Raw genomic sequence first — 24,573 nt, 5'->3', positions numbered from 1 at the left:
TCTGTTTTTTCTTGGTCTAAAAAGTCTTGCCTTGGGGCTGGGGTTGTGGCTCAGGAGTAGAGCGCTGGCCTGGAGGAGTTGGGTTCATCCTCAGCACCACATAAAAATAAAGAAAGAAAGATAGATATTGTGTTCGACTACAACTAAACAAACAAACAAACAAAAAACAACTCTTGCCTTACTTTTGGAAAGACATTTTCACTAAGTGAATTCTGGACTTATGTTTTTCTTTCAGTTTATTTGATAGATAAATATGTCATTCCATTGTTTTCAGGCCTGTCTGATTTCTTTCTTTTTAGTTAACTCATAAAGGGTACCTGGCCAGCTCAGTCAATAGAGTATAAGCCTCTTAATTGACATGATATTTGTAAATTTTTATAGGTTACCGTGTAATATTCCTACACATGTATCCAGTGCATATGGTAAGTTCAGGTAGTTGGCATACCTGTCACCTCAAATATTTACCTTCTCTTCAGTTGAGAACATTCAAGTATATATCTTTACTATTTTAAAATATTTGATCATTTTTCATCAGCCATAATTACTCTACTGTGGCACAGAACATTAGAAATTATTCTTCCTTCCCAGCTACACCCCCGAACCTGTTAATCATCCTCTTTCCATCTTCCTTTCCCCCAGTACCCTCCCAGCCTCTGTTAACCACTCTTCTACTCTCCTTCTGTGAGTTTATCTTTTTAGCTTCCACAAATAAATGAGAACATGTGGAATTTAACTTTGTGTGTTTAACTTAATCCAGTGCCTTCTCAGCTTATCTCTATGTCATGCACTATAGTATTCCATTCTTTTTTTACAAGTGAATAATATTCTTTTGTGTACTTGTACACATTTTCTTTATCAATTTATCTGACAATGGACATCTTGGTTGATTTCATATCATTCTAACTGAGGGTAGATGCTATTTTGGGGGGGTTGATTTGCATTTCTTTGATGATTAGTGATGTTGAGCATTTTTTAATATACTTGTTGGCCATTTGTATATCTTCTTTTGAGAAATGTCTGTTTAGATCACTTTCTCACTTTTAAATTGGTTATTTGGAGGTTTTTTTTTTGTTGTTGTTAAGTTTCTCGTACTATCTGTGATATCGTCATTTGTCAATTGAGTAGCTTGCACACATTTCATCCCATTCTGTAGTTTGTTTGTTAGCTCTGTTTATTATTTCCTCTGCTGTGTGGAGGCTTTTCAGTTTGATGTAATCCCATTTGTCAACTTTTGGCTTTGTTGCCTGAGTCTTTGGGGTCATATATATATATTAAAAAAAAATCATTGTTCAAACCATTGTCCTAGAGCATTTTTCTTACTTTCTTCTAATAGTTTCATAATTTCACATTTTATAGTTAAGTCTTTGCTTTTTGTTAATGATGAGAGATAAAAATCTAGTTTTTTCCTTTGTGTATAGATCTCCATTTTTCCCAGCATCTGTCATTTCTCCAGAGTTTGTTCTTTGTGCCTTTGTCAAAAATATGTTTGCTATAAATTTCTGGACTTACTTCTGGCTTCTGTATTCGGTTCCATTGATCTTTGTGTCTGTTTTTTATGCCATTATCACACTTTGGGCTACTGTAACTTTGTGTAGTATGTTTTGAAGTCAGGTATTGTGATGCCACCAATTTTGTTCTTTTTTCTCAGGATTACTTTGGTTATTTGGAGGTTCAGTGGTTCCATATGAGTTTTAGTAGTGATTTTTTCTGTTTCTGTGGAAACTCGTGTGTCTGTGTGTGTATGCGCGCGAGCTAGAGATTTAATCCAGGGATGCTTTACCACTGAGCCACATCCCCAGCCCTTTTCATTTTTTATTTTGAGACAAGGTCTCACTAAGTTGCTTTGGTCTCACTAAGTTGCTGAGGCTGGCCTTGAACTTGGGATCTTTCTGTCTCAGCTTCCTGGGTTGCTGAGATTATAGACATGCACTATCAAACCTGGCTATAATTGGTATTGTGCTAGAGATTACATTGAATGTAGATGACTTTGGGCAGAATCTGTAGATCACAAATGGACATTTTAACAAATTTAATTCTTTGAGTACATAGATATGTGATGTCTTTCTTTTCTTTTCTTTTTTTTTTCTTTCTTTCAGTGTTGGGGATTAAACCTAGACTCTCCTGCATGTTAGGCCAAGTGTTCTACCAGTGAGCTACCACCCTAGCCCATGTCTTTATTTAGTTTTTAAAATAAAAATTTAGTATTCAGCTAGTCTATATTTTAATTCATTTATATTCAGGTGTTTTTGTTTTTGTTGGTACTAGAGATTGAGCTCTGGGCACTCAACCAGTGAGCCACATCCCCAGCCCCAGACTTATTACTGATAGGTAATAATCTACACTTGTCATTTAAAAAGTGTTTTCTGATTGTATATTGTTTATACAGTAGTTTGTATATTTTTTATTCCTTTCTTCCCTTCTTATTGTTAATCTTTGTGGTTGGTGGTTTTCTGGAATGATATGGTTTGGTTCCTTTTCCCTTTCTTGTTTGTGTGTCCACTCTACCAGTGAGTTCTATACTCAGGTGTTTTTCGTGATGGCAGTTATATCCTTTCACTTCTAGATCCTGGACTCAATCCTAGGTCCTTCTTAAACAAGGGATGAGGTGGTGATGAATTCCTTCAGCTTTTGCTTGTCTGATTATGACGTAAGTGCCTTGGAGAGCACCTCCTTGGGGTTGAGTTCTTTGGGGTTTTCTTTGAACTCCATGGATTTGGATATCCATATCTCTACCCAGATGTGGGAAGTTTCTAGCTCTTATTCTTTAATGTGCTCTCTGTGCCTTTCGTGGTCTCCTCTCCCTATGAGACGCCCATGAGGAGGACATTGGTTGCTTAGCGGTGTCATCAGAGGCTTTCTTCACTCACCTTCATTCTCCCGCCCGCTCCTCTGATGAGTTTCCCCTCCAACTTTTGAGTTAGCTCAAAAGACCTGTCTTCAAATTTAGGAATTATTTCTCCTGCTTGATCTAGCTTATTGTGGCTCTCACATTTTTATTTCATTCATTGAATTCTTCAGTGGTAAGATTTTTCTTTGGTTCTTTTTTATAATATCTCTCTCAGTGTTGTGTTTCTCCTTCAGATCATGAATTGGTTTCCTTCATTGAATTGTTTGTATTCTCTTTATCTCACTGAACTTCCTTAAGATCATCATTTTAGATTTATTTTTCTTCTTTTAACATTTTATATATTCATTCATTCATCCATCCTTCCCTCCCTCCCTCCCTCCCTCCCTCCCTCCCTCCCTCCCTCCCTTCCTTCCTTCCTTCCTTCCTTTTTTTTTTCTAGAGTACTATTTCTGGGGAATTATTTTGTTCCCTTGCAAGTGTCATGCTCATTTGCTCTCTCTTGTTTCTTGTGCAGTACTCACCTTGTCCAATTTTATAGTGGCACCTCCCCCAACTTCCCCCAGCCTCACCAGGAGAGACTTATTCCTAGGAATGCTCGCTAGGGTACTGTTTGGTAGATATGTTAGTTTTGATTGTGGATGAACTCAGTCGTGTGATCTCTGTGCAGGAGTCCTTGTCAGTGGTCTCTGGTTTTATTCGTGGTGTGCAGCTTTGGGAGTTTGTGAGAGCAGTGTTGTAGCAGTTTTGCTGGGGCAGGGAAGCTGCTTAATCACTATCAGGCTGAGGGTGGGTACCTGCAGCTGCTGCTGACTGACTGTGCAGCAGACCCTCTGGTGGGGAGGACCACTGTCCAGCTGGCTTTTGAGCTGGACTCCACCTTATGGGGGCACTGAGGGCTGACCAGCTATGTGCTCCTAACCAAAGGGCAGGGATCATCACCTAGATGACTGTCAGGTAAAGCTAGTGTGTGCAGGTGCTGTAGTCCAATTGACTTCTAGTGAGTTCTTGGGAGAAGAGCAGGGATGCCACTTGATTGGCTGTGGGTACATGGGGGCCTGTCAGGCCAACCAGCTGTGTAGTGGGCTTGCTGGGGTATGGTAGGTCCACCACTGAGATGGCTTTCAGACTGGGCTTGGATGCTTATGGGTACTATGAGCTGTTAGCCAGGTTCACCTGCTGGCCTTCTGATGGGAAGTCATTCTGCTGTCATTCCTGTTTTTGCTTTTCTCGATGTAATATTCCTTTATTTCTTCTAACTACTTTTAAGATTGGATTGTCCTGTGCCTTGTAGTAGTTTTCTTTTTTTTTTTTATAAAGAGAGAGTGAGAGAGGAGAGAGAGAGAGAGAGAGAATTTTTAATATTTATTTTTTAGTTCTCGGCGGACACAACATCTTTGTTGGTATGTGGTGCTGAGGATCGAAGCCGGGCCACACACATGCCAGGCGAGTGCGTTACCGCTGGAGCCACATCCCGAGCCCCAAACAAAGTTTTAAACTCTTTCAGAGTGGGGACTATATTTAATGATTCTGTTTTATGATCTGTATTCCCTAAAGTACTTACATATGCATGTTAAGGATTCAGTTTGTGTGTATTGATTAAAAGATTTAAAATAGTTATCAAACAATAAATATATTTTTATACTCGTGGGATTTTTCAAATTGATTTCCTGGAGTTCTTTCCACCTAAGTAGGAAGTATCCAGACCTGCCTCTGAAGTAGTCATGTAATAGACTGAGGGCCATGAAATAATGGTATTTGACTAAAAATGAAAAGCATTTTTTCAAATTTTAATGGTAGATGTATAAGGGATATTAATTCTGTTTATAAGCAAGGACTTTAATAATAAGAGTTATGGGTGTGCCATTATCACTCATATGAAAATCAATGTATGAGATAAATAATCTTATCAGTTAATTTGTATTCTCCACCAGTATACTGAAACCAATAGTCAATTACTCAGGTTAGAAAGTGTATCTGTGAGGCTACATTTATGTAGGAGAACCATACTTCATATTCTCACGTGGATTTGGTATCTGTAATTTAGTTTGATCCTGGGCTAGTACCCTGTACCCAACCCAGCATTCTCAGCCTACAGTTTCCCTCCCCAACTTCCTAGGAGAAGAGAATGGAAACTTGGTTTTACAGTAATCTAAGCACAACCAAATATTGACAGTGGTAAATCTGCTGCTAAAATAATTGGATAACCCTTCCAAAATCAAATACAAATTGGTTGGAGATTATCTACTCCTCTGGACAGCATCTTTTAATCTCCTGTAGTATTAATCTGTAAAATTGAAACATAGTTATAGATCAATCAGCAGAATCTTTGGAGAATAGACAAATATTAAGGAGGTCTTCAAAAGGTTTTTCCCAACTCTGATCCTGGGGCCAAAAGAGATTACCGTCTTCTATTCAGTTGGCAAGTCCTTAATGGTCTTTATTTCATAATTCTGCATTTGTTCATAAGGATTTTATTTGTCTGTATAAACTAACAATATGCTTGTAAATATTTCTCACCCTCAAGACCAAGACTGTGTTTCACATAAAGTAATGTGTTTAACATAAACTGAAACCAGACTTCAGAAGTAAAAAAGTATTTTTTGTTACTACATGGCAGATTTCCAATCATTAAGATAATTCTTTTTAAACAATATTTTTAGTTGTAAGTGGACACAATACCTTTCTTTTTCTTTCTTTCCCTCTCTCTCCTTCTCTCTCCCTCTCTCTCTTTCTCTCTCCCTCTCTTTCCCTCTCCCTCCCTTTCTCTCTTCCCCACTCTCTCTCTCTCTCTCCTATGCCTCATACATGCTAGGCAAGTGCTCTACCACTGAGCTACAACTCCTTTCCTCATTGAGATTATTCTAACAGAACAGGTATTCAAGATAAATCATAATATAAATGGAATTTATCCTTCCATAAATAATATATTACAGTGCTTTGTTATCATTATTATAGTTTTATTCATTTTCAATTTTCCTTTTAATAAAGAAGTTGTGATGGTTTGGATTAACAGGTGCATAATGCCTTAGCTTTTCAGCTGAATTGCTTCAAAACAAAAATAAGAAGAAGGGTGCGGCATGCACTTTTTTTTTTTTTTAATAGCTCAGCAGGAAGTTTGCCTCTGACAGGGTATTGTAATCTGCTTTATCACAGGAGCCTGCTGTTGTGTAACAGAAACTCTAGCTTGTCCTTGCCTGTCTTAAAGCATTGCTTCATGAAGAAAAATAAACTCCCTGGAATATTTGTGATATTCAATTAAAATGCTTTCCCAAGCACTCCATTTTAAATGCATACTGGAACAATTTATTATAGCTTTGTGGTCTTTTACATAACATATTACACTTGTCATTTCTTACTGTTGTAATTAACTGGATCTGTATCACTCTAGGAACTCTATGTATCATATTCATTGTATCTTTTAGATACATCTGTAGCCAAGTGGAGTAATATCCCTCCTTCCCCACCCTGCTTTTTTATAGAAAAAGGGGAAGGTTTGAGATGCCTTCAGTCAACTATTGATTTTATTAACAGGCAGCCTTTCTTCATTGTGTGCCTTGCATTTGCTCACAAAAATGCATTCACTGTTCTATAGTATGTTGAAACTTTTAAATGGAAATGGCTTTTCATTAACAAAGAAAGCATTTTCTTACCCCCTTCCATGTCTTTACTTTCTCCACTAAGTCTTGGCTTCTTGGGCAGCTGTACCTCCACCAGAAATGACAAAAGGTGCAATTGTGCTCAGAGATGGCCATGAAGATAATGCCAGGGGAGGGGGGGCTGTTCTTCTATCTCTGTTTATTTTTGTTATTCCATAAAGCTGAGCACACCTTGAAAACAACCCCCTCCTCCAAGAAATCTTTAAAACCCCTCTCAAACTTTATCCTGGGTAAGCCATCTCTTTCCCTTAAGTTGTTCTGTAGTATTTAAGAGGGCACCTATGTCTCAGTAACCACAAAGCTATCAAAATTCACCTAAAACGGGATGGAGAACAAAGTACAGAAGATGTTAGTTGTCCTCCTTTCCACACAGGCCAGGAGGTTTTTCAGTCGGTCCCGGCATTTCCCTGACTGCCCAGCAGCCAGGAGAGGAGGTGGGTGGTGCGCACGAAGCTTCAGTTCTCCCAGGCGTGTCCTCTTCTGTTCTGTGACTTCCAGCCCAGTGGACAGCCTTTGCATTTTGTTTATTTGTTCATTTAATTTGAAGGTGATCTCCTTCTGCTCCTTTTTCTGCCTCTTATGCTTCTCTCTCTCTCTCTCTCTCTCTCTCTCTCTCTCTCTCTCTCTCTCTCTCTCAACAGTGCCCGGGATCAAATCCAGAGCATTATATATTTGCTGCTTCATTTTTTGCTTTTAGTAAAAATCTTTTGGTCCATGTGGTAGACCAAGCTGAAAATATAGTCTCTTTCATAGTCTCTTTCAGGGGTACCATTTCTATCAAAGGGTTAAATCACTGGTAGAACCAAAGTATTGGGCTTAGATACACTTGTCTGTATTAAATACAATTTATTCTGTCAATGATAGGCAGGAGGGCTACTTTGGAGTTCAGTCATGATTTTTCTTTATTTTTGTAGATTTTAAACCGTCAGACCAATTTTTAAACGAATAATATGTAGCGTATTATTTACAGCAGTCCTTGGCAGTGTTTCCAAATTCTCTCAGAAATTAGTTATTTCATCATCTTTCTCCAGATTCGTCAAGAAGGGATAAAGAGGAAACTGGAAGTTCATTCTGAAGCACATCTCCAGTATTTCAAATGTTGATAAACAACATTCTGATCTTCTCTCTGAATGAGTAAAATATAAAGACACAGAGCTGGCTCAGCCAGATCCACTGAGCGGGCACTTTGCCATGATGATTCATTTTGCCTCAAAGCAGTCTTACAGCCTTTGTGAAACTGGGTCCCTTTTGGCTGAAGGAAGAAAAAGACTCTTCCAGAGCTGTCAGTCATATCTTAAGCACCTCCAAATGAAGGTCTTATTGGATCAAGTTTTAAAACACTCTTAGACTTCAAACTTTATTCTAGATTTGTCTGTCATCTTAACTCTGTGGGCCACTGGAAATCCTTGGGATTGTTTGTGCAATCTTAGAATAATAATCTGACAGTTTAAAATCTACCCGAGGGAAATTAAGGTGAGTATAATGATAACAGGTGTTCTCAGTCCCTCTGGTTCCCACTCCTCCCTTCCAGAATTGCTACTGCCAGATGGCACTAGTAGAAACCAGTTGATGTTGTCTTTTGTTCATGGCCTTTCTTGACATCTTAACTATCACTGCAATGCATGTATGTGTTTCTCTTTTCAAGCTCACAACGTAAAACTATCTGAGGGTTTCTGCTAATCTGTAAGAAAAATAAAGATGGAAGGCCCCTATATTTTTTTTGCTTCCCTCAACTGATACATTCTGTTCCCTGGAATTCACAGCAATATCATTAACCCTACAGGTTCTCAAGCTTTACTATACCTAAAAATATGCTGAAGACTCATTTAACTTGCAGCTTTATGGACCTAGGGTCAAAGACAGATTTAGGAAGTCTGGTATAGTGTGGGATCTAAGAAGAGGTGTTCTTAATAAGTGTCTTGCACATGATTCTGAGGGGGATGTTGTGTTGCTTCTGTCTTTCCTTTGTTATTCCACCTTGTTTCTTGAAAGATTTGAGGTAGTAGTAGACTCATTAGCCCAAGGGTCAATATAAAGCAAAATGCTGTTGTACTTTACTAAATATGCAAAGTTTTAAACAGGACTCTGTGAGCCTCTTATTTTACCAACTACATCGGATTCCTCTTACTTAGTGAAAATATACTGCAAATCCACACAGCTTCTAAAATCCTTCCCTTGAGTGTGTTTTTATAAGACAAATGCATTTTCTACAAGTCAGTCTAAAATAGTCACTGAAAATAGTTATCTTATGTGATAGTTATCCATGTTTTAGAATCTTGTAATTATTTAGTTGTCAATGGCCTTTATTTTTATTTATTTATATGTGGTGCTGAGAATCGAACCCAGTGCCTCACGCATGCTAGGCAAACGCTCTACCACTGAGCCACAACCCTAGAATCTTAATCTTTGTGAGATAGTTATCTATGTTTTAGAATCTTATCAATATTAGAAACTCACTCTCTCCGCTCTAGACTAAGAACAGTTTAACAGAGACAAAAATGTTTCACAGTCCTCTTATTCTCTAAAACCATGCTAAGCAGCCTGCCGCAGGTCTTGTGCCAAAGGTCAGATATTTTGATGAGCAGGCAATGCAGGCCCCCTAACTGGCCTGGCTCAGTTATACTGGGTGCACAAGTGGCATGGGGGATTTCCATAGCCAGGCCCTATAGGTATAATCGAGATATGTGCTGTTGGTGGCAGGAGGTAGCATTCTGATGCTTTTGATGACATCCCCTGGGACAAAAATAATGTGCAGTGGTGATATCCAATCATAAATATCTAACTTTATTTGAGGCATTAAAAAACAAAGCCCTTTTGGTCTTATATTAGAATCACTAAGTGGTAGGTATAATTTCTGGGCAAGAGATTCTACACATACTATATTATCTTTCTGCTCAGTAAGTTTTGTCTTCTGGGAAAGGCAGACCCATATCTTGGTGATATATACTTAATAGTTTAATAACTCCATCTCCCATTCCCTGTTACTAAGAGATTTTATATGAAATAAAGGTAGATGTGAGCAAGTAATGTAGATTTTAAATGTATATAGATTTTATGTATGTTGAATTTTTAAAAAATCTTTAGCTTTACTTAACTTTTTTTTTTCTTGGTACTAAGGATTGAACTCAGGGGCACTTTGCCACTGAGGTACATTCCAGCCCTTTTTTGTGTTTTATTTAGAGACAGGGTCTCCCTGAGTTTCTTAGAGCCTTGCTAGGTTGCTGAGGCTGACTTTTAACTCTCCCGAACTACTGGATTAACATGCATGCCCTACCACATCCAGCTTTATTTACTTTTAATTGTGACTGTTCAAATATATTTTGAGTTTTTTCCCCTTTAGTCAAATATTACTTAGGTTCATTTTTTATATTTTTTATTATGCAAAAATATGCATAACATGGAATTTAACATTTCATCATTTTTCAGAGTGCAGTCCAGTAGCATTGAGTATATCACATTGTCATGCAACCATCACCACCATCCATCACCCAGGCTTTTCCATCTTCCTAAACTGAAACTCCACACCCATTTCATAGCACTGATTTCCTATTCCTCATATGCTCCAGCTCCTGGTAAATAGTCTACTTCCTGTCTCTGAATTTGACTACTCCAAGTAGCCCATATAAAGGGAATCATATAATATTTTTCTTTTCATGTTTGATTTATTTTACTTAACATAATGTCTTTAAGGAATATCCATGTTGTAGTTCTGTCAGAATTTCATTCTTTTTTTAAGAGTGAATAATCCTGTTGTAGGGATATGCCACATCTTGTTTATCTATTTGTGGACATTTAGGTTGTTTCCACTTTTTAGCTATTATGAATAATAGTCCTGTAAATGTCAGTATACAGATATCTGTTCGAGTTATCTGCTTTCAATTCTGTTGGGTAAATATCCAAAGAAGTGCAATAGCTGGATGATATGGTGGGTCTATTTTCAATTTTTTTGAAACACAACAATATACTTTGTTTTTGTGGTGTTAGGAATTAAAGTCAGGGCCTTGCACACACTAGGCCAGCTCTCTACCACCAAGCTGTGTAATGTTTTTGAATATTACTTGTTCTTATTGTAAAAAGTAATATGTTCAAAATGATTAGGAAGAATGTTGAACATAATGAGAAGTGTGATAAGATAAAAATCATCCCCAAACCAATTTCTTATGGTTACCATTAACATTGTGTATTTTAAAAAATATTTTTTAATTATAGGAAGACATAACATTTTTATTTATTTTATTTTTATGTGGTGCTGAGGATCGAACCCAATGCTCACACATGGGAGGCAAGCACTCTACCATGAGCTACAACCCCAGCCCAACATTTGGTATTTTTTATTGTCTTATTTAATGTTTATAACATATTTGCAAAATTAGGATTGAAGACTATACACAAATTTGTCTACCCTTATTTAAACTCAGTATTTGATATAAAATATGTATTTTCCTAAGTCACAGAACAGCCTAGCAGAATACTTTCTAATAGCTATTTAGTATGATACGTATAACATCTAGTGTAGAAGTTCAGTAGTGAATTCATAGAGGGAAATATTTTCCAGTTACTGAAAACTATATATTCACAGATTATCTAATAAAATTAGAAAATTTTCACAAAATGTGTCATGTAAAAATGCAGAAGATGAAACTACCTAATTTACCTTGTACAAAAGCCATGAACCAGGGCTAGGGTTGTGGCTCAGTCATAGAGCACTTGCCTTGCATGTGTGAGGCACTGGGTTCAATTCTCAGCACCGAATATAAATAAATGAATAAAATCAAGGTCCATCAACAACTAAAAAAAAAGAAAAAAAAAAGCCTTCAGGTAGAGGTGAGTGGTCTAAGAATAATGTAAACTATTAGAGGGATTTTTTTTTTCAGAGAGAGAATTTTTTAGTATTCTTCAGTTTTGGGCGGACAACATCTTTATTTTATTTATTTTTTTTTACGTGGTGCTGAGGATTGAACCCAGTGCCCCACGCATGCCAGGCGAGTGCGTTACCGCTTGAGCCACATCCCCAGCCCAATTAGAGGGATTTTAATCCGGTAGTGACATACCAGATTTACATTTAAAATCTCACTCTGGGTTGAAAAGAAGCAGAAGTGCATCTGGCGCTATCCATCAGGAGATTGGTTGTCCATGTTGGGGAGGAGGTTTGGAGGCTTAAAGTAGTAGTGGAAGTAGGGAGAAATAGTAGCATTTAAGACCAAGCCTTGACCATTGTGGAAAACACTGTGTGGAGGTTCCTAAAGAAATTAAAAGTAAAACAGCCATATGACTCAACAGTCCCTCTGAGGGTCTATACCCACTACCTCATAAAGATGTCCCTACTCCCATGGTCACAGCAGCCAATGTACAGAAACACCATCAGACAAATGAATAAAGAAAATGTGGTTTACAGTATTGTTCAGACTTAATAAGGAGACCTTGCTATTTGCCACAACATAAATAAACCTATAGGATATTTTGCTAAGTGAAATAAGCCAGTCACAAAAAGGAGAAATTATATGAACATACTTATGTGTGGAATATTTTTTAAAAGAGCTTAAAAACACCAACATGAGGTGAATAGAGAGCCTACAGAATGGGAGCAAACTTATACCACATGCACATCAGATAGGCATTAATCTCTCGGATATATAAGAACATAATAAAATTTATTTTAAGAATACCAAAAAACTTAACACCAAAAAACAAATAACCCAATCAATAAATGGGCCAAGGAACTGAACAGGTATTTCTCAGAAGATGATATACAGTCAGTCAACAAATATATGAAAAATGTTCAACATCTCTAGCAATTAGAGAAATGCAAATCAAAACTACTCTAAGATTTCATCTCAATCCAATCAGAATGGCAGCTATTAAGAATACAAACAACAATTGGTGTTGGAGAGGATGTGGGGGGAAAGGCAGTGGGACTGCAAATTGGTGCAGCCCAAGTGGAAAGCGGTATGGAAATTCCTTGGAAAACTGAGAATGGAACCACATTTGACCCAGCTATCCCACTTCTCAGTCTATACCCAAAGGATTTAAAAACAGCATACTACAGGGACACAGCCACATCAATGTTTATAGCAGCACAATTCACAGTAGCCAAACTGTGGAAGCAACCTAGGTGCCCTTCAATAGACAATGGATCGAGAAACTGGTATATATACACAATGGAATATTTCTCAACAATAAAAGAGAATACAGTCATGGCATTTGCAGGTAAATGGATGGAGTTGGAGAATATAATGTTGAGTGAAGTTAGCCAATCCCAGAAATCAAATGCTGAATGTTTTCTGTGATTTAAGGATGCTGATTCATGGGCTGGGGATGTGGCTCAAGCGGTAGTGCACTTGCCTGGCTTGCGTGCGGCCTGGGTTCAATCCTCAGCACCACATACAAAGATGTTGTGTCCACCGAAAACTAAACAATAAATATTAAAATTTTCTCTCTCTCTCTGTCTCTCTCTCTCTTTAAAAAAAATATTCATTAAAAAAAAGGATGCTGATTCATAATGGGGATGGGTGGGGAGCATGGGAGGAATGAAGGAACTTTAGATAGGACAAAGGGGAGGGAGGGGGAGGGAGAGGGCATGGGGGTAGGAAAGGCAGTGGAATGAGGTGGACATCATTATTCTAAGTACATGTATATGTATAAAGACACAAATGGTGTAACTACATTGTCTATAACCAGAGATATGAAAAATTGTGCTATATATGTGTATTATGAGTTGTAATGCATTCTGCTGTCATATATAACAAATTAGAATAAATTTTAAAAAAACATAGACAATAAAACAGTGATTATTATGGGGGGGGTGGTAAAATGTAGGTCAAAGGATACAAAATAACAGGTATGTAGAATGAACCAGTGTAGAGATCTACTTACAACAGGAAGACTAGAGTTAATAAAACTATTATATTTGGGATTTTTTGTTAATTAAGTAGATTTTAGCTGCCATTGTCACACATATTTTAAAAAATGATGTGAAGTGATAGATATGTTACTGTGCTTCACCATGGGAACCATTTCACTGCCTACCTATATCCTGTAACATAATGTTGTAGTCTTCAAATATATATAATAAAATTTATTTTAAGAAAACCAAGCTTTGTTGGGTGTGATGGTGTGTGCCTGTAATTCTAGCTATTTTGGAGGCTGAGGGAGACGGATCACAAGTTCGGGCAACTTAGTGAGACTCTGTCTCTGCAGTCTATATAATGGAATATGTGAAAAATTCGTGATATGTGAAAAAGAAAATGTGTCAAAGATGTTCCTAAATGTTTGGGTTTTGGCTGGGTAAGGAACGTCGTTGGTAGGGTAAAAATAAAATAAAGATATTGTATCCACCTACAACTAAAAATATATATATTAAAAATTAATTAAAAAAGAGGTCTTCTCTAAGTTGTCTATTTTTATTAAATTCTGTATAATTTATATTTCATAAATTTTAATATGTACTACTAAATATCAAACATATTGCTAAAATACATTCACAACTTAATATATAATACTGATAGAAGACTGGTTAAAAAAATAAATGGAATGATATTGAAAACCCTTTGGCTACTTTTTTTTATTTTTATTTTTTTTTTTTTTTAGTCATTGATAGACCTTTATTTTATTTATTTATATGCGGTGCTGAGACCCGAACCCAGTGCCTCACACATGCCAGCCAAGTGCGCTACCACTGAGCCACAGCCACAGCCCACCTTTGGCTATTTTTAAAACAATATTTTTAGTTATTCACTAAGGGAAAGTTAGCTCTTTTAAAAAATAAATGAAAATTTAAAAAGCAAAGTCTATAATACTGCATTGAGAGGAGGATAATCTAGAATCTAAGCCTTGGGATAAATGTGTTGATTTGTTATTAATAACTATTTTCCCCTCGACATTTGAAAGAATGGTGTCCTACTTGTCACCAGAAGTCTAGTTTGATACACCAGCTTTTAGTGTGGCAGTTTTGAAAACATACTGAATCTTATTAAACTACCAGATTGCTATTTATTAATGATTCACTTTTCATGAATTTATCATCCATTAAATCATTTTTTGAGATAATTATTCTTCTAAAGGAATATTAAATGCTCTCGTGTTTTATTTATTTGCACATAGAAATATGTAATTTCATCTCTCATTTGCACTATTTTAAGGGATTAGGGCTGCCGTAAATCTCATTAGTAATATTAAAATTGTCTTCCCTTGACGGATACTTCATGTTCTATCTAAATGAACAAAGTTTATAAAGAAAAAGGAAAGCTGGGTTCTGTATTTCCCAGCTACTTAGGATTTTGAGGCAGGAGGATAACAAGTTTGAGACTAGCTTCCACAATTCAATGAGACCCTGTCTCAAAAATTTTTAAAGGACTAGAGGTGTAGCTCAATGGTAGAGTGCCTCCTGGGTTCAATCCCCCATATGAAAAAAAAAAAAAAAAAAGGAAGACCTTCCAAAATTGCTGAGAATTTGTTTTCCTTTTTTTCCTTTTAAGTTCACAGATTAGAATGTAAGTAATAATATTTAGTGTACAAGTAGAATTTATGTCAGTATTAAAACAAACTTTTAATTTTGTATTGACACAGATTTCCTTTGTATTCTACAGATATAAATTAATTATGTTAACGTAGCATAGATTAGAATGCCTTTTTTACTAATAAAAACTCCATGGGGCTGGGATTGTGGCTCAGTGGTAGAGCACTCACCTAGCATGTGCGAGGCCCTGAGTTCGATCCTCAGAACCACATACATACATACATACATACATACATACATACATAAATAAATAAATAAATTTTTAAAAAAGCCCTCCAGAGTCAATTTGAAATAACTATATCAAAATATAGTTATAATATATATCTATAAGACAGAGATCTGGTAGCTTCATGCAAAGCAGAATTAAATTCTAGATTAAAAAATTCTGGAAAATAGTAGTATGATTGTTTCCTGTAAACATATATATCCCTGTAACATTATAAAGCATCTCCCTGTGCTTTATTTTTGCCTATTAGCTAAATTTAAGAAAATGAAATTTTACAGAGAAATAATAATTTCCTTCTTTTGGCTCCCAAACATAGTCACACATTTAGCAGATGGTGAGACATGACTTAACAGCAGTATTTTCTAAAACAACTTGGGGGTTTCATTGACTGTAAGCTCAAACTGGGAAGCAACTTTTCCTTAGACTAAGGAAGAACTTTTTAATGATTAGAACTATTAAAAATGGAATGACTAAGGTGGAGGTATAGCTTAGTGATTGAACTTGAATGTAAGGTGTGCATCATGCTGGGTTCAGTCCTGCATATACACAAGAATGACTGGCTTTTGGGGGGATTGTAGTAAATTCCTGTCACTAGACATTTACAAGAAGGACCAGACATGTTCCTGCCAGGGACTTTGTAAAGGGTGTAGACCACATACTTCTCAAGATCTACCCAATTCTGTTAACAGGTTAGATTATTTCTCTCATAAAAGTGATACACAAATAGTCACCTAACCTGTGATGCCCTTCCTTTCTCGCATTCCCTCTTTTTTATTGGTTATTGAAATAAAGTGGACATCTGGAAACATGCACATATCATAACTGTCAGCAGCATGGTGAGTGTCACAGCCTGAAGAGTCATACATCCAGTCCCTCACTGTAGGAGCATCCAGCGGTTCCACTGAGTGCTCCTTCCATACACGAGCCACCCCCCCCTGGAGCCATGGCTGTCCTGACTTCTAACAGTACTCAGGCTTGAGACTGAGCTGCTTTATAAATGGAATCGTTCTTTTTTTTTTTTTTTGGTACCGATGATTGAATCGAGGGCACTCGACCACTGAGCCACATCCCCAGCCCAATTTTGTATTTTATTAGAGACAGGATCTCACTGAGTTGCTTAGCACTTCCCCTTTGCTGAGGCTGGCTTAGAACTCATGATTCTCCCACCTCAGCCTCCTGAGCAGCAGGGAGTACAGGCATGTGCCACCGCTTCCAGCTGGAATCATTCTCTTTTGTGTTTGGCTTTGTATGTTTTATCTTGAAGATTCATACCATCACAGGTAGAGCATTTATTTCATTGCTGATGTGAGACTATCAGAATTGATTTAATGGGCATTTGAATAGTTTCCTGCTTGGGGATTTTTTTTTTTTTTAACAAATAGTATGTTGTTATAGACAGTGACACACCTCACCATATTCACCATGTATGCATGCTTCTTTTGGGCTCCTACAGCTAAGAGAATTGCTTTGTTATTGAATGTGCATATACTCAACTTGTAATTACTACCAACTGATTTAAAAGCATTTGTATTCAGGACCAATTCTTTGTGTGTGCGTTGTACTGAGGATTGCCCAAGGATGCTCTACCTCTGAGCTACATCCTCAGCCATTTTTATTGTATTTTGAGACAGAGTCTCACCATGTTGCCCAAGGCAGCCTTGAACTTGTGGTCAGTTGACTCAGGACCAATTTTAACAGGGTCCTACCATATCAGAAATGTTAATTTTCCTGAAATCTCATGAGCATTTTTTATACCTTACAATATTTTGATAACTTTGTATTTTGAACTATGGTTGTTTTATATATACACCTTATCTCCCTTTCTACATTGTAAGCTTCTTGAGACATCTATCTCATTTATCTTTGTATTTTCCAAAGTATCTTGCACAGACCTTGCCTAAACTAGGCTCCAAACCTGATATTTTTATGCAGGTGGATGAATAAATTAGGAAAAGTATATATAGTATTAATCTTAGGAATGTTCATACATTGAAAAAATATAAACAGAAGATGCAAAAACAACAAGGGCAATTTTCAAGGACTGAACAGAGTTAATTTATTGATATTTATTCAGATTTTTCTGAATTTTATAAGCTTTTATATGTGAGAAATTACTATGAAGTTGAGTTGTGGTTATCAACTAGTAGAATTAAAGCCTGGTGTTATCTTCCACATAAGCTGCATTTGTGAAATGGATTTGAAGATTAATGAGAGGATGCAGAAGAGATGAGAGTTGTGTATTAGAGTAGTACTGACAACACCATAACCCTGGTTGAGTCTCAACTTTATCCTTCCTCTAGATCCTTCTGAGGCAAGAAGTAATGATTTCATTAGATATGGTAGGAAGGCCAAATTTTATGAGCCATTTAGTAGCTTTTTAATGTTAATGTTGAAAATTGTTAAGTTAGAATAGTAAAGATTTGCAGGTGTTTTCCCTTTTCATATTTTTCTCCATATTCCAAATTCTATTCAATGAATACATATTACTTTTAATTCAGAAAACTTTAAAAATAATTTTTGTTACAAGAATTGCTTTTCTAACTGCCTTTCATTTATTTCAGTCTTGGCCTGACTATGAGGATATCTATAAAAACGTGATTGAAGTTGCCACATTTTTAGATTTGCCTCGTTTTCCAGACATAACTGAAGCCTGCTACCTTCATCCCAATGTCCTGAGTATGAAATACCTAATGGAAGTGAATCTCCCTGGTAAGGTGTGGTGTCTGTGGTGAGGTGTGTCACTGCTGAGATTGTGAGAAGTAGAATGTAGAATCCCTTTGCAGTCATAGACTACTTAGAGCCACCTGAAAGGGTCCATAGTACCATGAGGCTTCATTACAAAATCCTTTCTTAAAAGAATTCAGAAATTTAAAATGGTTAAAGGACAACTCTTAAGAAACAAAGGTCTATCTTAGTGTGAGAGATTTATGCTTGAGAGAATATATGTGGTATTTATAGCAAGTTTGCTGAGTGCAAGCAAAGTAGCAAATATTTTAGTATGTGTCATTAATGACCTGCTTTTAAAAAATGTAGCACTTCTTTTTTGCACGAAGCATTATTACTACATAATGAGTTCTAACTTTAAAAAAATCCCAGAAGTTAATCTGTGGTAACATTTTTGTTGTTAGATAGCATTTGCTATTTCCAGTCTCTAAAGTAAACAAAGATGGGAGTCTGGTCAGATCACAATGAACTCTCTGAGGCACTGACAGCCTTTAAAGAGAGCCTCACTGTGCCTTGCTCACAGTACACCAAGACACAGGTAACCCTGATGGAATCTGCTGATGGAAGCCAGCCCTGAATTTCTTGCTAGACTAGAAATGTGAGAAAGTCAGGACTTTTATTAAGAGAAAATGCAAACATGTTATGATTACATCATTGTTTAAGCAATATCAGAAATGTGATTGAATGTATTTTTGTTTTAAAATTGGGTCTTATGGGTTGCCCCGAGTGGTCTTGCATTTGTGGGTTCAAGAAATCTTCCCACTTCGGCCTCCTAAATAGACAGGAAGATAGGTGTGTGCTACATTCGCAGTTGGAATGTATTTTAGAGGAAGGAAAATGCATATGTGAAAAAAATGCCTATAATCAACAGTCTATATACATTAGCTAGCTATGAAAGTAGAAATGTTAGTAACAAATATCAATGTCTATAATTTTAAAATATTTTTTAAAACAGGAACAAAAATAATTTAAGCTTTCCAAATGTATCATTTATAAAGCTAAGAAATGTGATTTAAATGAGATTTGAAAAGACACTATTTGATCAGAACTCCAGAATTTGAAAGATCTTATTTCTGTATTTTGATGTGTAACACAGATCAAATTACTCTTTGGCACTGTTTTGTAAATATTTCTTCGATGGTTCTCACAGGGATGGAAAGTTTTTGTGTTTTAACACATATTCTAAAAAACTTGAACTTATAAAAATAGGTTATGGAAGGGACACATGGATTACCAAAATATGATAGTCTGGTTAATAGCTAGTGTAGTTCTCATGTTTGTTGTGCAGAAAGAGGGTAACAGTGTTTTCTGGATGCTATTGTATAAAAGTATTTCTTACCTGAATCTTCCTGAGAAGAATGAGTAAAATTAAATATACTTTAGTATATGCAGAGAGACATTATTATCATTTGGTATTTATTAATTGATTTTGGAGGCAGTATTTTAAAGAACCAGGGAAGAGAAATTTCACTTCTTGAAATCTGTGCAACAGAAATAATTTGAAATATGGGAAAAAATTATATATAAATGTTACTGGTCTCCTTATTTCTAATACTGAAAAATCAGAAACAACTTAAAAATCCAACAAAAAGGTAATATTTACATAAATGATATGTATATATAATTATTGCAACATTATCTAGCTTTTAAAACAATGTTTATGAAGAGTTCATAAAAGATATTTGTTATTATAAAAAAACAAAACAAGCCAAATTATAAAATAACATGACCACAGCTACATGAAATGAAAATATTCATAAAAATATTAAAAGTTAAACACCAAAATGTTAAAGGAGATATTTCTAAGTTATATTTCATGATTTTGTTCCCTTTCTTCTACCTTTATTATCCTATAAATGTCCTATATTGAGTTTGTTTTATTACTTAGCAGGGGAAAGTAGTTAGCAATTTTTTTAAACAAAATAGGTCTACAAAATAAGATGTGATAATCCTTGAACTTTAGGATTGAGATTTTAAAATGTCTGAAATTGGTCGCAAACCACCCATACTTAAGATTGTAAGAGGACCTCTGCAGTGTGTTCAGAATTCATAAATACTCCTCTCAATAGTGCATTCGGTTGTATGATGCCATTGACAAAAACCAGAGAGCTATGAATTTGGTGCTGTTACATAGACACACTCCTGGGCCCCTGGAGGTGACTTAAGTATGCTGAGGCAACAAATGCCCTTCATTTTTTTCAATATTGATTGACTGATTATCTCAAGTAATGGTTGCTTATATGGATACACATGTTAACTACAATCTAGTTAGCCAAAGAATTTAATTCACATCTTATTGTTTTGTTCTTCAACAGATGAAATGCATGGATTAACCTGCCAAGTGGTAAAAATGACTGGAATAGGAGAAGTAGATTTCCTAACATTTGATCCCATAGCTAAAAAGGCAAAAGCTGTCAAATACGACATAGAAGCTGTAGCTGTCATTGTGGTTGTATTGAAACTGCTCTTTTTATTGGATGACAATTTAGAATGGTAAGTCTGTGTCAGTCATACAGCAAGTAATGCTTTCTTATGCCAATCTTAGCTTTTCTTAAGTGGTAGGGTAAACATTGCTTTTACCTAATAATTCAAAGTAGAGGATTCCATGTGTTATCTCAGTGAGAAACTGTAGATACTGGCTAGTACCAAGTAGTGACACACTCTCAGATAGCGCTTTGGCTTCGTTGATGTCAGTCATTTGACCATATTTCATTCATATTCTTTAGGTAGCAGCGTTTCTCATTATCCATACTTCTGAGTTTTAAAATATTATCATAAATCCTAAAGAATCATTTCAGCACTTCATCTAGATACCTTTAGGCTCTGGCATTGTCTCTTAAAGATTGTTTTAGAACATAGAGGAATTTTACAGTGTTACTCCTTCCAAATGTCAACAGAGAGTCATAGTGTTCATAGGGTCTTCTTCCCTGCTTCAGTGACTGCTTCTCCACGAAGATTTGACATCAGTTTCAAATTACTGTTTTGTACTTTTCTTTAAGAAGAATTCAAAATTTAACTGTCTAAATACATGATTTCTAAGTAAATTGATTTATTATTATCTCCAGGTCTTTGTCTGATCTTGCTGAAATACATAATGAAGAGAACAAGCAAGGTACTTAATTTATCAGTCAAATGCAAAGTGAATGTAGATGATGGATTAAAAGATGAAAGAAATGTAGGCAGAAACTTGAATAATACACATGTGCACATATTTGTCTATACAAATGCACCTTGTTTACCAGGGATATTTTTTCATAATTATCTAATTATATCTGTGGACTACTAAGAAATTTCAGTGACTCTTTACTTTCAACTTCCCCTCTTTAGCCCGGCTAGACAATGAACTTACCATCAACTTTCTGACAGACCACCCTGTCTGTTCTGAGGCCCCAGCCTTTGCTCCTGCTTCTCCCTCTGCCTGAGTGCTCTTCCTTCTTATCACTCCGTGGTAGTACTCACTGTATATTCTTCCTAGAATGTGTGCAAAATAAAACACTTCTTTCTGTACAGTGCTCATGTTGGCATCTATATAAATTGAAAGATGGAACTAGATGTTTTCTGATGTCCTTTGTAATGCTAAAGGTGATCCACCGACTGTGTAATGTGGGGGTAAAGAAAGCACTCAAACCTGTCTTCCTTAGAGGCCTCAGAATCATTACTGTCAGCAGGGCAAGGATTATTGTTCCCATGTCTTTGTTCCCCTGTTGTCCTGCATTCCCTTCCTCCCCTCATTGAGGAGGAGACTGAGAGTCAGAAAAATTGTGATTTACTAAGGTCAAAGAACCTTGAGTTGTATTAATTATTACAGTTGTCCTCTATGCTTACAGTTCTTTTGGTAGTTTGCTTTCCCCTCTGGCTGTATACCTACAAGGCCATATTATTTTAGGTCAAAAATGTTTTTAGACATTAAAGACACTGTCTTTGTTGGAGTATAGTGGAGAATAATCCCCCTTTATCCTTGACTGTGCTTAATGCTGTTGTACTTAATGTTGCTGCATTTTGAACACACACCAGATGTCCAGTACAGTCCATTTTCTTCCTTTTCTCTAGAATCTGAATTAGGATTAGAAAGAACAGAAATAGTTGCTGATGAAACTAGAAGTCTGTATTCAGCTGTTATAGCACATTTCACACATTTATCATTTGCTTTTCAATTCATGTGTTTGCTGAACATGTTGGAGCAGCGTCAGACTGTGTGTTCTGGCTATTGGAATTGGGATGGGGAGGAGACCTGATTGGGTAGTGACAAACAAAATGTTCCATTCTCAAGGAGGTAACAGTCAAGTGTAGGAGAAACTGACACTTCAGAAGATGGTTACAGTGTAATATTGGGGTGGGGGGCACAGTACAGGTAGGAACTTAGAGGAGGAGTGACAAACTACTCAGGAAAGTCACATTAGAGTATGGCAACAGTGACTCCATTCATCATTTCCAAGTGCTATTATGTAAATCTTTCGTTAAACATCAGTGAATAAAGACCCAAGTGAACAGTGTATGTTATTATTATGTGATTTATTTTGCTAATAATCATGGATTTCATTTATTTCAGATAAGCCATGGTTTGAGTTCAGAAAGTGGTATCAAGTCATGAAGAAAGCCATTGATGAGAAAAGACAAAAATGGGAGGAAACAAGAGCAAAGTATGTTTTCTTCTCACTTTAGATTCACCTACTTTATTTCTGTCAGTTACTTTACATTTGAAAGCTGAAATTTCTATACTTTTCAGTACTGTGACTTTTTTCCTAGAAATATCATTGTAGCCCTATACATTCTAGTTAACTTTTTTTTTTTTTTTTGGCAGTCCAAGGAACTAATCCAAGGGCCTTGGGCATGCTGCTCATGCCCTACCACTGAACTATACCCCAGGCCCTATTTTCTCCATTTTTCTATTACTAACAACTATTAACCAACATACACTCCCCTTTTATTTTTTATATTTCGCCAGTTTTTCATGAAATCCACAGGGTACCACATTGTCCTTAGTACTTTGCTTTATACAGTTTGCATGAGTCTTGCTTGTGTTTCTAATACTCCTCCCTCTTCCCCTTCATCAAAATTCATGATTTCCCATCTATGCCTCCCATTATTACAAAGGTTACAAATGAAATGAAACCCTGTGATATATTTACTTGGAATGTTTCCCCAAAATAATGATCTCAGTGAAAATCAAAAACAAAGGGAAGAAGACAGCAAGTATATTTAATTCAGTTAACCTTGTTGCTTGATTTCTCTTTGATCTGTCATTCAGAGGTAGGTCCATTGTGATAGAAAGGAAAAAGCAACCCTTTAGGGATAGATAGTGCTGGGTTTGAGTGTGACTACATTATAGACTAGTGTGACTTCACTTTCTAGCCTCAGTGCACTGAAATTTTAATCACTATCATATAAAGTACATTTCCATTTATCTCTCACATGGTTTCATATATATTCCTAGAACTTTAAATCTTTATGAGATGTTGAAGAAAATGTCAACATCTCTGTTGTTTATGTAAATGTATAATAGTACTAATTCTATCAAGTAATTATGTCCTTTGGGAAATATTTAAATTCCTCAGATTATTTAAAAGAATAATTTACTCAGCTTCAGTTTCCTTATCAGTAAAATAGGGCTCTTCAGCTTTCATAGCAGGTATGCTTCAGAAGACCACTGGTCTGTGGGACTAGCTGAATGTGAGAGTCCTTGCAAGAGGCAAAGAATATTGTGCACAAAGATTCTTGATGTTCTTGATCAAATTTCTAAAAATGCAGCCATGTAGAAAATATACAGAACAAGTTACAAATGGGAAGCTGGGTTTGATTAAAGCAGAACCAAATGTTAAAAAATTAGAAAGCCAATTTCGGTTTACCTGCTTTAAGCTGGAAATGAACTGAGTCCGGCAAGAAAAACAGTACAGTGGCAGTCATTAGTGGAAGTGCCTCCCCGCAACTAGTGGGCATGACTAGTGTAATCCTCATTACATGTCTTTGATTGCTTGATGGGAAACTAATATAATTAAATGTATTATATTAAAAATATTTCCATATTATTGTCATGTTACAATCAAGAAGACTGATATAGGACATGTTTAGGAAACTTGTTAAAATTAGTGGTTAAGGTAATGGGGTCTTTGGAATCAGTTTTTTTTTTTTTTTTACTTGATCATATTCACTCAGATTATTTCAAAGATGGTAGTTCTCTGAATAGAAAGGTTATAGGAAGTTTTGAAAGTTAAGTAAAATTTTTCTACATATTTTCATAAAGATGACATAATTGAAAGATGAAGTTTCTTTAGTACTATCTTTAGCATGTTACTTTTAAAAAAAATTTATTATCTTGAGAAAAAAAGAAAAGGTACTTTAATGTATTTATTATCTAAACAAATTTGTTGGTCACTGTTTGAGTGAAGATACTCAGTTATGAGAAAAATGGTAAAAATAGTTTGTGATTAAAATTTAAAAATATGGTTAATCTCCTTGGCTATAATCCTGTGTGTAAAATAAAATGGGTCTTAGTAGTTATGAGTGCAGCAGCAAGAGCAAGAGACCATCTTGGAGAGTCTGTGTTCCTTCTGTGGTGTGTATTGGGCCCAGTGCTGATGATTCTGAGGGCCCGGAGCTCCAAGGC

The 24,573-nt window shown here is 36.1% G+C and overlaps 1 protein-coding gene across 13 annotated transcripts in view; it reads left to right on the top strand.

Moving 5' to 3' along the window:
- Positions 1-24,573, top strand: part of Taf1b (TATA-box binding protein associated factor, RNA polymerase I subunit B) — a 79,798-nt gene that overhangs the window by 32,457 nt on the left and 22,768 nt on the right. For all 13 annotated transcript variants that reach the window (XR_013429278.1, XR_013429277.1, XR_013429273.1 and 10 more), the window contains exons 9-12: positions 17,807-17,954; positions 20,285-20,462; positions 21,035-21,081; positions 22,519-22,609. Coding sequence is in view for 5 of the 13 variants with exons in the window: in XM_078029680.1 (XP_077885806.1) it covers positions 17,807-17,954; positions 20,285-20,462; positions 21,035-21,081; positions 22,519-22,609 (464 nt within the window). In the remaining 8 variants the exon portion in view is untranslated. The remainder of the gene's footprint in view (positions 1-17,806; positions 17,955-20,284; positions 20,463-21,034; positions 21,082-22,518; positions 22,610-24,573) is intronic.

The sequence above is a fragment of the Ictidomys tridecemlineatus genome, chromosome 12 (genome assembly GCF_052094955.1).
Source record: "Ictidomys tridecemlineatus isolate mIctTri1 chromosome 12, mIctTri1.hap1, whole genome shotgun sequence".
In the NCBI taxonomy this organism is placed as follows: domain Eukaryota; kingdom Metazoa; phylum Chordata; class Mammalia; order Rodentia; family Sciuridae; genus Ictidomys; species Ictidomys tridecemlineatus.
The sequence above is the reverse complement of the archived record's forward strand: the minus strand, read 5'-3'. Positions and strand labels throughout refer to the sequence as shown.